Source organism: Suncus etruscus, chromosome 9 (assembly GCF_024139225.1).
Source record: "Suncus etruscus isolate mSunEtr1 chromosome 9, mSunEtr1.pri.cur, whole genome shotgun sequence".
NCBI classification, from domain to species: Eukaryota; Metazoa; Chordata; class Mammalia; order Eulipotyphla; family Soricidae; genus Suncus; species Suncus etruscus.
In genome coordinates, this window is record NC_064856.1 from 5,923,707 (window position 1) to 5,939,189 (window position 15,483).

At 38.5% G+C, this 15,483-nt stretch overlaps 1 protein-coding gene across 1 annotated transcript in view; it reads left to right on the forward strand.

The window, feature by feature from the left end:
- Window positions 1-15,483, forward strand: part of GPCPD1 (glycerophosphocholine phosphodiesterase 1) — a 60,579-nt gene that overhangs the window by 13,298 nt on the left and 31,798 nt on the right. The window contains exons 3-5 of the mRNA XM_049779189.1: window positions 1,912-2,008; window positions 4,755-4,839; window positions 14,556-14,631. Of these exons, the coding sequence (XP_049635146.1) occupies window positions 1,912-2,008; window positions 4,755-4,839; window positions 14,556-14,631 (258 nt within the window). The remainder of the gene's footprint in view (window positions 1-1,911; window positions 2,009-4,754; window positions 4,840-14,555; window positions 14,632-15,483) is intronic.

Here is a 15,483-nt window from a genome sequence, read left to right on the forward strand (position 1 = left end):
ACTTGAAACTGCCCTCTTTCAACTTGGAAACAAATTGCTAGGTATAATTAGACCTAATAGGACCAAATTGTTCCTTATGGTACTTACTAGATACTTTTAAACCAATTCTGTAGATTCCCCATCTCTTGGATATTGACAATCAAGTATCATCACATTTAGATCGGATTTACTGAGATTATCATGATCCATTTGATATTTTCACACTTTAAGCTATCTTAAGATCAACATTAAATTTGATACCTGGTGACAAAATTGACATGAAATTGGGTTACTTTAACAGTATCATGCATTCCCATGCTTTGGGCAGACTAATTAACAATCTAGTCTGAAAAAAACAGTCACAATAATTTCCAACATCCTCCACCTAATTCTTCATTCTTAGAAATCTCTATAGTTAAAGAGGCTATTCCTCTTCACTTGAACGTTAAAACACCATGAAAGGGGCTGGAGCGATAGATAGCACAGTGGTAGGGCATTTATTTGCCTTGCACGTGGCTGACCCAGGACAGACTTGGCTTCGATCCCCAGCATCCCATATGGTCCCCTGAACCAGGAATGATTTCTGAGCACAGAGCCAGGAATAACCTCTGAACATCACAGGGTGTGGCCCAAAAACCAAAAAAAAAAAAAAGACCCCAAAAAAACAAAGCACAATGAAAGGGGAGAAACCATTAAAATTAAAGCTATATTGACAGTATAACTTGGGCAAAAGGACTGGTTAATAGTTTGACATGAAATCTCTCTAGGTATAGTTTCATTTCACCCTGTTTATGTACATGTGTTTAAAATCCTGAAAACAATGAAATGTCTATCACACTTGGAATCTTAGTTCAATTTGATATTCTAAATTTACAAAATGCTCTTGTGGTTGACTAACATAAGTATAGTTCTAGTCTTATTAGGATAGAGCCTAAAGTTTGGTAGCCACTCTCAGTATGCAGTATGTGTTTGCCTTGGACTTTATCATTTAGGCTTATTTCCTCTCTTACTGATTAAGTATAATCTTTTCTTTTTGCTTTTTGGGCCATAACCTGTGATGCTCAGGGGTTACTCTGGCTATGCACTCAGAAATCACTCCTGGCTCAGGGGACCATATGGGACACCAGAGTGACCTCTGCACTTTTCTGGAAAGTGCTAGTTATAATTTCTGATGAATATTCTCTTTTGTTATTGTAGGGGCCAAACCTGGTGGATCTCTTGGGACAACATAGTACTAAGGATTGAACTCAGGGCCTTACACATGCAGGGCACATGCTCTGCATAGTACAGCCACATCCTGTACCTGAATACTTACATACCTGAATACTTACATTTTTTTTAGTGTTTCCCCCTGTACACAGGAAGTCTCCTTGAAGGCAGAAGCTGTGGTTTGATCACATATCTTCACGCTTGCTTGTTATTAGCTCAATAAAATAAATGGAGCCAATTACGAAAACTTACTGTGCACACCTTCCTCTTTTATTGTAGCTTTAGTTCTATAGAGCTGAGTCAGGTTAATAGTGTTATTGTTAGTGTTAGTGCAGCGCAGACCTTACTCCGAATCTGTGTTTCTGATGTGGTTTCCCCAACCCTCATCTCTGCTAAGGGGAATCAAACAATTGTAGACAGTTGTGGAGCTGGTGTTTGTTCTTTCTTATTTTGTTTTTGGGTTTTTGTTTTTGTTTTTTTGATTTTTGGGTCACACCCGGCGGCACTCAGGAATTACTCCTGACTCTACGCTCAGGAATTGCTCCTGGCAGGCTCGGGGGACCATATGGGATGCCGGGATTCGAACTATTGTCCTTCTGCATGCAAGGCAAACACCTTACCACCATGCTATCTCTCTGGCCCCCTGTGTCTGTTCTTTCAATTCTAAAGTGAACACTTGAAATCTTTGTACTTATAACCATTGTAATTGGTCTGTTTCTTTAGGAGAAGTTTTTGCTATATGTGGAAGCTGTGATCCTTTGGGAAAGTGGAATCCTCAGAATGCAGTGGCTCTTCTTCCTGAAAATGAGACTGGTGAAAGGTAAGCTTGGAACAGTCAGTTTGCAGAATAGTTAGGAGATAAACTTGGAGCTTTTTCTTTTATCTACATAGCTTAGAGAAGTGAAAGGTTTTATAAAGTTTATTGGGGGGGAACCTCCAAATCCAAGTTCCTCTATTGCTTAGTTTCTGCTTCTCCTGCGTCATTTTCTTCTTTGTTTTGTTTTGGGGGCACACCTAGCTCCTTTTGGCTTATTTTAAGCTCTACTCTGGTCACTCCTGGTAGTGCTCAGGGGATATGTGATGCCGGAGATTGAATTCAGATCTGCCTTATTCAGGAAAAGTGGCCTATCCAGTTTTCTATCTTTCTAACCCTTTGTACAATCATATTCTACTTTTGCTGGTCTTTTGGTATTTCCATCATATTTCTGAGTAACATACATATTGCTACTTATAAAAAGATCTCTTTTAGGCATTGTTAGGGTTTTTATATAATGTTGGTAAGCGGTCAGTTTTTTTGCTTTAGCAAAACCCCAAATGGTATATAAATAGCTTGAAATGCGCTAGGGAGAAATATCAGATTATAAACTTCGTTATAGGGTGGAGAGAGATTTCAGTAGGTGAGTACTTCCTTTGCAAACAGGAGGGCCCTTTCCATTTTAGTACTTCGTGGTCCCTCCAGCACTATTGGAGCAACTCCCACTCCATACCTGCACAGAGCCAGGATTGACATTGAGCACTGAGGTTCATTGGGTGGATCCTTCGCCCACCAAAGCACAGAAACAAGATCTCCTTGACTAGAAGAGAGTAATAAGTTCATTACTTTCTCCATCTCTTTATTTAGTGATTTTTTTTTGTTTTGGGGCCACACCCCTTTGACGCTCAGGGGTTACTCCAGGTTATGCGCTCAGAAATCGCCCCTGACTTGGGGGGACCATATGGGACGCTGGGGGATCGAACCGCTGTCCGTCCCATGCTAGCGCTTGCAAGGCAGACACCTTAACTCTAGCGCCACTTTCCCGGGCCCGATTTTTTTTTTTGAACCAGGAATTTGTTCTAGAATCTTGTATGAGGGCTTTTATAAGAACTCGTGTCTGGGGCTCTGCCTTATAGCTCACTGATTCCTCAAGTATATGGGGCTAATGGTTTTATTCCTAATAAAGAACTTGTACCTGGACCCAGTTTCCAGAGAGTGAGAAATGGGGATGCGACCACGTTTTTCAAAACTTCCCTCAAGCTCTATTCTCCACATCTAGAACTTATTTCAGATACAGCTTACTAGAAATATGATCCTTTATTTGTAGCAGAGGTGGGTGATCAAATTCACCTCTGTTTAAAATCCTGTGCTGATTTCTGAGACTGGTTAGAGAAAAAACTATGGCCTCATCCACATGCTAATAAAGATTTGCTCGCCTCCTTGAAGCAATGATTATTAACTCAACCAAAATACGTCTTCTCCAACTCCACACGAACAGAATCCAGTCCACATAGAAGAAATAATCAGGGGCGCCTTCCAGGTGTGGAACCAGAACGCACACACTTTATTTCTGCGAGATCACTTAGATTGTTGAAGTTGGGAACCTGTGACAGTTGGTTGTGGATGTTGGTTAGGTGCCTTGAATGAGTCAGAATGAGGCTGATTTCTGTTCTGGCAGAGCCAGGTGGGATGCAGAGCTACCTATCTGGTGTCGGGAGGAACATTTGGGACTGTGGTTTGTTCCTATTCATTCTGAATTAATATGCGGTAATGGTCTATTACTATGGCTCTCAGACTTTAAGTGTTCTTCCCAAAGTCAACCAGATATTTGTTAAATTACAGATTACTGGACCCAACATCGATTTCTAATTCAGTAGGTCTAGGAGGAGCCCGAGAATTTACATTCATATCAAGCTCATGGCTGATACTCATGATCAGGGGACTGTGTAGTGTAAATCTCCATGCCTATGCTTTTGAAACTTCTAGGCAGTTTGAATCAGGAACTATATTGAATTTTTTTTCACTGTTGAATCAGGACTTGAGCATAGCAGTAGAATATGGTGAAATAACACAGTTCTGAGAAAAACTTGGAGTTGAGACAAGTAAAAACAATCTGCTTGGCTAGGCAAGTAGTCACCAATAGGGACCTAGAATTACAATAGGGAAGTCAGGAAGATGAGTACGAATTGCAGGCCTTGAGTGCCAAGCATCTTAGCAGCTATGTAACATCTCTAAGAGTCAGAGAAAATAACTGGGGAGGTAGCACAACACAAAAGTTAGGCTTTTGCCTTGCATAGAGCCAACACCAGTTTAACCCTCAGCACCTGGTATGGTCCCCTGGGGTCCATACCAGATGTGATCCCTGAGCATTGCCTGCCTCTCTTATCTCTCCCTCCAGACTTCCTTCTGTCCCTCCTTTCTTCCTTTATTGATTCCTTCCTCTGACAGCCTTCCACAAAACTCCCCATCACAGCTAAAAGGTTCAAGTATGGCTGACGCTTGTCTACTTGTTTACAAGAAAGCAAACACCTTGAAGATAGGTGGGTTTCTGCCTTATACTCACTGCTCCTGGAGCTTGAGCTTAGATCCAGAGCAAATTTGTGTTCGAGTAAAGAGATGGTTTTTGTCACAGACAAATGTCTTCATGAGTTTTAACAAAGCCTAGCTGGTGATGTGACTATGTTGTAAATCTCATGGTTTGCATGCAAGCAAACTTGGGTTGATTTCTTGGTACCACATACACACAAGGGATTATGAAGTGGGTGAAATTTTTACTTGATGTTGATGCTGCTGCTTTCATTTTTCCCCACAGCATGCTCTGGAAAGCAAACGTTGTACTCAGTAGAGGAATATCTGTTGAGTATCGTTACTTCAAAGGGTGCTTTTTAGAACCAAAGGTATGTTCTATTCTCTTGATCTAGTTTCTAATTTCTCTTTAGCATGTTTTCTTTCAAAAACAACTAGCTTAAGTTTGAAATCATGAAAGTAAATGTGTTTGATTGATAAAAAAAAAAAAGTAGAGCTAGATAAGTGATGTGTTCGTGCCAACAAGGAAAGAAGTAACTTGAAAAACACAAAGGCACTCAGAGGCAGACAATGTCTGCAGTGAATTATTAAGTAAGTATGTTCTGCAGTATACTTATGGAATTAGTATTATTAATAAATATTCTCAAGGTGTGCACTTTCTTCACTTTGTAAAATAATTAGTAACCAGCTACAAGTATTTTTCTTTTCGTGTCATTTGTTAATCCTTTGGTGATAGCAATGTATTTAGTGGACTCTGTAGCCGGCTTTAAGTGAGTAATTATTTCCAAAATTAACTCACTGCAACAATTTCTTCATGGTTGCATTAATTCTGATCAAATAAAGTTATTACTTGTAGAACTTTTTCAACAATGTTGATAGACTAGGATCTTTTGAAGACCATTGGAGTATCTATTAAATCTGCATCTGCTTGCTTACAATGAATTAGTACTTTGGAGTTGCTACCATTTAAAAAAAGAAAAACGGAAATTCTTCTCTCTTATTAATTCTTACTAAGAAGATTCTTCCAGATATTTTTTAACCTTTGAACTCAACTTGGGCTGAATGTGAACAAGCTTTAGGTAGGAATCTAGGAAGCAAACCATGAATTTAACCCTTTCAAAAATGTCTTTCTATTTGGGGGTTACAGAGTACTTGGTACATATAAAAATACAAGTAGCCACAATTAGCTCATTTTTTTAGCCACCATTACCAAACAGAAAAACTGACAACCCACGTTAGCTGTCTTTTGCACCTATTACGTTTCTTATTCCAAGAATGTGTTGTTTATAACAGTAATTGAATTTAAATGACACTATGGGTGATCATTGTGTTGGCTTATCTTGACAATTGTCTTTGATTTAATGACTTGATAAAAGATCATTATTTGATGTAGGGGTTATACATTATACAGCTCTTCTGTATATATTAAACAATTGTATATAGACATAAAATCATATTTATTAATTATAACATTGAAAGTTTAAGAATCCTAGTTGTGAGATTTAGCTTTGTTATTTGAAATCAACTAAATTGTACATGAAGCTGCCATTTGCACGAGAAAATCATGAGTCCTTTGTGCGTAGTTTGCTAAAGGAAGACTGTTGTCAACACAAGTCAAATTAAGCCAACCTGAAGAATTTTTCTTTTTATTAAACATGTAGCCAAAAGCAGCAAAATGAGTCCGAAAAGGCTTTTTAAAAATTGGCACATCTGCTTACAGTAAAATTCCATTTTTATTCCCTTGTAATACTTGCAAAAGTTTACAGTTTGTGTTGGTGAGTGTGTTTCTTTAAGTAGGTGCTCTGTATCGTGTACACATGTACCGTGTGATGCAGGGGCTGCCTTGGTAAGTATGTTTTTCCTGGAATAGAGTCATAGCTACATAAAATCCCATGCATATAGTTATCGGGTTATTTAAATTCCACATGCCAGCTTGAAGTAACACTTCCTTGGAGAGTTGGTGGCACTTTTTAAGTGAAATAAAGTTTTTAATAGAAATAAACATAGAACTTTATGAATTGTTCATTGTCAGTAATAAGATGTAATACATATTTTGAATGTGTCATACATAGTGTTAAGGAAAACAAAGTATAAAAGAACTAAAAACAGAAATAGGTTATAAGAGCAACTTTACTATGACAAGTGTTTTGGGAAGGTGGTCTACTCAAGCAGTAGTTGAGTCAAAGCTAAAACTTTTGTAATCTTGGGCAAGTCACTAGAATTTTAGGTTTCATAGTCTCATCTATCAAATCAGAGATTTGAACTGTGGATCTCTTTGTTTCCTTTACTGTTAAAATGTAGTTGTAAATAAGTAAAACGTTACCATTCATTTTTTTCTCTTTCATCTTTTGCTTTTTCTAGCATAGTTTTAAAATTGAGCATAGAAGTTCTTTGAAATTTTCAGTTACATGTTCTCTTTGAAATTTTCAGTTACATGTTCTTAAATGGTAGTAATAAAATAATCTATGAATATGTTCATTTAAAAATTTTTACAGGTGATAAAATAAAAAAATCATTTAAATGGTAAATAAAGCTAGCAGATATTTCTGGTATAAAAGCATCAGTACATTTGCAGGTAGTCCATTAATTTCTTGTCTTCAACAAAAATAATTTTGAATTATATGACCTAAAAGATTTTTAAAATCCAGGTCTTGTAGATGTATTGGGCTATTACCTTTTTATTAAATGTAGTTAATTTTTAATTACAATTTATTTGAAATTCTTCATTTCAGTGGAAAGTGTTTTTTTTTTTTTTTTTTTTTGGTTTTTGGTTTTTGGGCCACACCCGGCAGTGCTCAGGGGTTACTCCTGGCTGCCTGCTCAGAAATAGCTCCTGGCAGGCACGGGGACCATATGGGACACCGGGATTCGAACCAACCACCCTTGGTCCTGGATCGGCTGTTTGCAAGGCAAACGCCGCTGTGCTATCTCTCCGGGCCCATTTTTTTTTTTTTAATTTAATTTCTGATGTATATTTTGGAGCACACTCAGGGCTTCTCCCATCTTTGTTTTCATGAATTACTCAAAGCTTTGCTCAGGGAATTAAATTTAGCCAAGCCTCCTGCAGAGTGTGCTCTGCAAAACATGTTCTCCCACTATTAGCCCCGATCTTGATTTTTCTAGGTGTTAACACTCATTTGTATAGAAAATTATTATATATTCTTTTACTTTTTCTTTAATCTCCTGGGTTCCATTTAATCCTTTAACAAGCGAATTGATCATCTACAGTAATCAGATCATTATTTTCAGAATATCTGGTGTTTGGGTCACACCCCTTTGATGCTCAAGGGTTACTCCTGGCTAAGCGCTCAGAAATTGCCCCTGGCTTGGGGGGACTATATGGGACGCCGGGGAATCGAACCGTGGTCCTTCCTTGGCTAGCGCTTGCAAGGCAGACACCTTACCTCTAGCGCCACCTCACTGGCCCCTATTTTCAGAATATCCGAGTAGCTCAGGCTGTCAGTGTGGACAGTGATATCTTCTTCTTTTTTTTTTTCAGTGATACCTTCTTTTTTCCTTTGGTTGTTGACGTGTTGACGTGCTCCTTCCAGAACATGCCAAATCAAGCCTGGGCCTCCTGCATACAAAGCATGCACTCAACCCCACAGTGATTTTTCTTTTTCCCCCCCCCCCCCCCCCACACACACCTAGCAGTGATCATAGCTTACTCCTGGCTCTGTCCTTCAGGAGCACTCCTGGTGGGACTTAAAGAACTGCATGATGTTCAAACCCGGATTGGCTGTGTACAGGGAGGCATCCTACCCACTTGTCCTATAGCTCTGGTACCCCACATAGATTTCTTTTCTTTCATTTTTAGTATTTTTTCTTTTGGGCCACAACAGCGATTCCCAGGGCTTACTCCTGGCTCCACACTCAAAGATCACTCCTGATGGGGCTCAAGGGTAGCAGGTTGAGGTGCCGAGGATGGAACCGGAATCCTGTGTAAGGCAAACGCCTTACCAATTCTACTATTGCTCTGGCTACCCACATTTTCTTTCTTTTTTTGGGGGGTCACACCCGACAGCGCTCAGGGGTTACTCCTGGTTCTATGCTCAGAAATCGCCCCTGGTAGGCACGGGGGACCATATGGGATGCCAAGATTCGAACCACCTTCCTTCTGCATGGAAGGCAAATGCCTTACCTCCATGCTATCTCGCCGGCCTCAAAAGTGAGATTCTTTTTTTTTTTTTTTTTTTTTTTGCGGGAGGGGGGATCACACCCAGCAGCGCTCAGGGGTTACTCCTGGCTATGAGCTCAGAAATCGCTTTTGGCAGGTTCGGGGGATCATATAGGATGCCGGGATTCGAACCACTGTTCTTATGCATGCAAGGCAAATGCCTTACCTCCATGCTATCTCTCCCACCCCCCACATTGATTTCTTAATGTAATAAAATTCACCTGATTGCTAGCTGTCCTCAGTTACTAACTTCACATTTCAAATATCTCAGAAATACCCGTTAACATGGTTTTCTTTGCATTGCTCATTCTTGGATTAACTATTTTTCTTACTGGTTTTATTAAAAATAATTTAGTGTAAAGGAGAGAGCACAGCAGGCAAAGTACATGTTTTGTATGCAGAAAGTCTGGGTTCCATTTCTGGTACCAAAATGAAAGCATTTATAAATAACTAGTTTTAGCCTCTGACATAAATAAGATTTCCTCAGGACTCCTCTATCTATACATAATTTTTTATTTGTTTCTTTTTGGGGGGCCACACCCATTGACACTCAGGGGTTACTCTTGGCTATGCACTCAGAAATCGCTCCTCCTGGCTATGTGCTCAGAAATTGCTCCTGGCTTGGGGACCATATGGAATGTGTGCGTGCGTGTGTCAAACTGCAGTACGTCCTAGGCTAATGCTTGCAAGACAGATGCTTTACTTCTACTGCCACTGCTTCGGCCCTATATATAATTTTTGTTTGTTTGTTTTTGGGTCCCACCCGGGGGTGCTCAGGTGTTATTCCTGACTCTGTGCTCAGAAATCCATCCTGGCAGGCTCAGAGGACCTTATAGGTTGCCGGGAATCAAACCCGGGTTTGTCCCTGGTCAGCCGCGTGCAAGGCAAATTTCCTACTGTTGTGCTATGGCTCTGGCCCTCTATATATTTTTTCTTTTTTCAAAGTATGTGAAAAATAAAAGATCAGTAACATTTTGAGTTTATTTACATTTTTCATTATATTTGAAAGTTGATATGTGACTAGTTAATCATTTTGCTTGATTTTTTTTTTTAACCACACCTGATAAGCCATCTTGGTGGAAATGAGAGGAAAGTTCTGTTGGATTTTGTTGGCAAAGACATGAGTCGAAGCAAAGATAATGGTTCTAGCCAGTCTGAAGAGGAGAGCACAGACACTTCCAACAATGAGCCTCCCTGAAAAAAAAAACCCCACACCTACTTGAATAATTTAGTTTCTCTATGTTGATGTAGCTGAATAATAACTGTACAATTTAAGAAAGCAATCATGAACTTTTTTTGTGGAAAGGTTTTTTAAAAATATTTGTTAGCATGCATATTTGAAAACATTCCAGTAGTTACTTAATTTAGTATATGCTAAATTGTGTGACTGCCAGTGCTAGTAATGTAAGATTTTGTGAGACTGATACTGTTAGTATTTTTCTTTTCCCTTTTTTGGTGGTACTAGGAAAGCCTAGCAAGCCTGGAATATGGGGCGAGGGACTGGAACATGTGGTACCTGGGATCGAACCAGGGCCTGATGCATACAAAGCTTGTGCCTTTACCCCTGTGTAATCTTCCTGTTTCTAGATTTTTTTTTTCCCTCCAAAGATGATTTGGAGAATCCTGCTGATTCTAGGATGCTTAAAATTCTGGCAACATGTTACAGAACTTATTTTTGTTTGTTTGTTTGGTTTTGGTATTTGGCGTATACTTGGCAGTGTTCAGGGGATCATATAGGGTCTGGGAATTGTCCCAGGGTTGGCCACTTGCAAGGCAAGTACCCTACCCACTGTACCATCTCTCCAGCACCAGGTATTTTATGTGTATGTTTTGTTTTAAATAGCAGTCAGTGATCTTCTTTTTTCTGTTTTGTTTTGTTTGGGCTGTGCTCAGGGCTCACTCCTGTGCTTAGGGATGACACCTGGCGGGACTTGGGGGCCCATTTGGGGGTGCAGGAAATTGAACTTGGGGTTAGCAATATGCAAAGCAAGTTTCCTACTGTTGTGCTATCACTCTGGCTCTCAGACATACTTGAACCAGAGATGTAGTCCAGAGGGATCACTACGCAAGGCTGGTGGTGTTTGGGAAGCCACCAGGGCCACATGGACTAAAATTGGTGGTAGTAAGGAAGTCAAGTGGAGCCAGGGGTTTCACTCATGACTTCATGAATGCAAGGCATGTGCTCTGCTCTTCAGGCTACTCTGCCCCTTAAGTTGTCTGTCTCCTGGATCCCAGAATAGAAGCTTTCTAAGATCTTGAAGAATTAGTGATTACATACACGTGGATTTTTTTTTTTTTTTTTTTTTTTTTTTTGCTTTTTGTTGTTGTTTTTGGGTCACACCCGGTAATGCTCAGGGGTTACTCCTGACTCTACGCTCAGAAATTGCTCCTGGCAGGCCCGGGGGACCATATGGGATGCCGGGATTCCAACCACCATCCTTCTGCATGCAAGGCAAATGCCCTACCTTCATGCTATCTCTCCAGCCCCTACATACACATTTTAGAGTTATCATTGAAACCTTACCTTATTAAAAAAAAAAAAACTTAAGTAAGCTACAATTTAAAATTGCCTTTTAAAATTTCTATTTGTTTTTGGGCCATACCCAGTGACACTCTGGTTATTTTTGACTCTGTACTCAGAAGAAGTTGCCCCTGGCAGGCTCAGGGGATCAAATGGGATGCTGGGGATCGAACCAGGGTTGGTTCCCGGGTCTGTAGCATGAAAGGCAAACACCCTACCACTGTGCTATCATTCTAGCGATCTCTCTCTCTCTCTCTCTCTCTCTCTCTCTCTCTCTCTCTCTCTCTCTCTCTCTCTCTCTCTCTCTCTCTCTCTCTTTTGGCTTTCTAAGATTTATTAAAGTAATTCTAGCAATTTTTGCAGTCATTGTATTTTAAAACTTGCTCAGGTTTTCCCCCAAAACAGTACCTTATGTACTAGCTACCATAAATTTGGCTAGTGTTTTTATAATTTACCTGTTAAATCAATTCTTTGGACTATTTCCTAAAGACTGCATTCTGTTGAGCATAGGATATTTTAGACTTTGAATAGTAGGTGTGTCATAAAAATTACCATTGAAATTTCCTATCAAATATTTAATCCAAAGGGCTTTCTTACACAAGTATAGGTGCTGCATTTAATATTTTTCTACAGGTAATGTAACATCTGAATTTACATAAAACAAAATTCCTCAGTCCAGCTTTTGTCCTTGCTGACATTTAATATTACATTCCTGGTACCCTTTCCACTTTCTTGTATGATCTGTGGAGAGCTGTTTTGGTTATATTTAGAATACAGGTGGTGGAACTGGGAGGTTACTCAGGGCTGCTCCTGGCTTGGCACCACCTAGGCAGGGCAGAAGGACCATACAATACCATTGATCAAACCCAGGCCTCCTGCACACAAAACATGCTCCAGACTGTTTGGAATGGTCTGTTTTTCCATTCCAGTCCCAACCTTTTCAGTTTGCATAAGACTGAATTTATTCCACTTTTTTAGTAAAGACAAGTGAGGGGCTCACAAAAGAGGATGTGGGAGGAATGGAGGAAGAGTTAAGTTCTTTCAGGCTCTTAATCAGTGAGAAACATCGTACATGAGACTGGAGAGATAGCACAGAAGGGAAGGCCACACAAGGTAAGCCACCTTGTATGTGACTGCTGTGGCCATGACTTGCACAAATTTTCTTGGCACTGTATGTTGTCCCTGGAGCACAGAGCCAGCAATAACCCCTGAGCATCATGGGGCATGGGCCATACACCCCCAAGAAATAAGCAAAATGCCTATTATTAATAATAGCCACTTGCATCATTTGAGGTTTTAAAATTTAGAATAAAGAACAGAAAACCAAGTCCAGGAATGTAACTTAGTGCAGAGCATTTTCCTTGGATATATGTGTCCTTGGGATCTCCCCCCACCCCCCGCCCCCCCGCAGTGCATGCACATGCACACACAATCCCTGTGACAGGGATTTACACTTTTAGTGTAAAGATAGTAAGATGTTGTATGCTTTAGGCTAAACCAGTTTCACATTATTTTTGGTTTTGGAGTCATGTTGCTATCTGAGGGCTCAGGGACTTGTGTTGCCAGTGCAAAGCATGCACTCAGCCCACTGAGTCATCCCTCTAGTGCACATTTATGTTTTACTCAGTCTGCCAACTTACATGTGAGTTCTTAGAAGAAAGAAGTATTTGACTAGGAAAAAGTGAGGTTTCCTGTATTATCCCAGGACTGGTGATTTGAATGAATGATGCTGTTTTGGTTTTTAAACTAAATAAAAGCTTACTAGTTCTTAAAGTGATTTTTTTAAACCTTGTTATTTTCCAGTGACAAAATTATATATTTACGGTTAAATGAAATCACCATAATTTTGTCTGTTAATTTAATAGAGAAGAGAATGCAATGTCATCTAAAGTTAAATAATAGAAAAGCTTATATATTCCAGACCATTGAAGAGACGTGGGGCTCAGGGTTTAGTCCCAGCTCTGTGCTCAGTGATTACCCCTGGTGGTGATCATGGGACTCTGTATAGTGCTGAAAATTTGAACCAGGATTAGTTTTGTATAAGATGTTATCCCCATATTCTCGCTCCCATGCCAGACTTTTAAAATAAAAGTATATATAATAATTGCTTTAAAAAGGATCTTATTACATATGAAAATATTGATAGTAATTACCTTTAAATTGTAATAATCATTTTTGGTTTTATTTTTGTTTCTTTTAATTCCAGCACTTTTCTTTAAGAAACATACAAAAATTATAATGGTTCTGTTCATAAAATATATATTTAGGGTTATGTTTTGACCCTTAACTTTATTTAGATAGTTCATACACCAGGATGCACTTAATACTAACACCTTTTAGATAGTAGGACATTTTTCTGTTAGTCTCATTTATTTGTTACCATATATATTTTATCAACAATACATAAACTTTTTTGTTTTCAATAAGAGAATTTGGTAACAGATAACAGTATAAGGAATTGTCACACTAACTTTATAAATTCTTACCACTTTTTATAAACACTCTATAAAAACTCTTTATATGAGCTCTGTAAAACTAGAAGTTACTGTGTGTGTTTCCCTTACCACCATTTTGTTTTGGGACCATCCCTGGTGGTTATCAGGGCTTACTCCTCCTGACTCTGTGTTCAGGGATTACCCCTGGCAATATGCAGAAGACTATCTAGGTGCAGGCAATCAAACCCGACTTAGCTGTACCCGCTGTACTCTATCCAGCCCCAGATATTAGTACGCTTTCACAGAACTGGTTCTACATATTTACCCATATGTGTGTGTCCTTTGACTTTCCTTTACTCTTTAGAAACCATTAGTTACTAAGCTATGAGAAATCTGCCTTCCTGTTATCTGTGTTCTTCTTAAGTATATGAATATACATGCATACATCAAAGAACTTTCTTAGTGCCCTCATATTCCTTGAGATACTTTAATAATTAATCTTACTATTTTTTCTCTCGTAGGGTGTAGACTTTTCCAGATACTTAAACAATTGCTTAAGATACATTTTCCAGTAACATTGATTTCTGAACTACCAAACTTAGTCTACAAAGTGTTGACTTTTACTGCACTATGAATTATCATTGAAAAACATTTTAATTGAGAGCTATAGGCAAATTTAACAAATGGGTTCACGGTGATTTTGTGTGCCAGTTCATCTCATTCTTTTCTTTTCATTGTTTTGTTTGTTTCCTGCTTCACCCTCATTTTCTTCCAGCAATCATGTTTTGTGACCTGGTACATTCTTGGTTTTTGGCATATAGCATTGGTAATTAACAAGATGAATTTTATATTTTTATATTTACAATAAGACATAGGCCACAAACATCTTATGGAGTCTTGGGTAGAAAATAAGATATAAGAAATTATTGCAGACGTTTAACTTTTAAATTGCAGACTATCGGTGGTCCATGTCAAGTCATAGTTCACAAGTGGGAGACTCATCTACAACCACGATCAATAACCCCTTTAGGTATGGGCATTAACTGCATCTGTTTGAGGCATATGCATAAAGTTACTAATATGCTGCACAATGGCTTAGTGGGATTTAATAAATTTTTTAATTCTTGAGTATTTAAGGTCAATGCATTGTTAGTACTACAACTTTCACTTAGCATTTCATGGATCTTTCAAAACTAAACAGTTCTTAATTGCCTTTCTCTCTACATATATTAGAAATGCTTGCCTAGTTATCTTAATTATCTTGGTAATTTTAATGAAAATTTTATTTTCATTTGGAGTAGTTAATTATAGTTATTATGAAGTCAATAAATCAGTGTTCTTGACTGAGCACCTCAGGTTATACTTGATTCCTTGCTCAGAACTTGTGGAACATTTTTGAGGAAGGAATTAACCTATAATGAAGCTTCTTATATTTTTTTTAATTGAGTAAGTAATAGGATAAATTCTATTCTGTGATTTATTTCATTTTATTTTTTTTGGTAAACTAGTAAATTCTAGAATAAGCTTGTATGAATGAATTTCAATTTCTTGGGTGTATTTTCCTCCTAATTTACTTAAATACCTTGCTGGCTATGTTAAAATCAATATTCAAATGTATTTTTAAATATGATTCCATTTTCTTATGCTTAAAGTAGCATTTCTCTTCATACAAGTATTTTTTTAATTTTCTTTTCTGTGCTGAGATGGAAAAATTGAAGCTCACTTAATATACTTTAAAGTATCCACTTGGAGTCATCTGCGATTGGCTAAGTGATAAGAAGTACATCTTTAATTTTCTAGTGAAAATTAGAATTTAAAGACAGTAAATACTTTGCAGTCATTAGTTTAGATAAGGAAGCAGTAAGAGATTTTGCTTTATGCT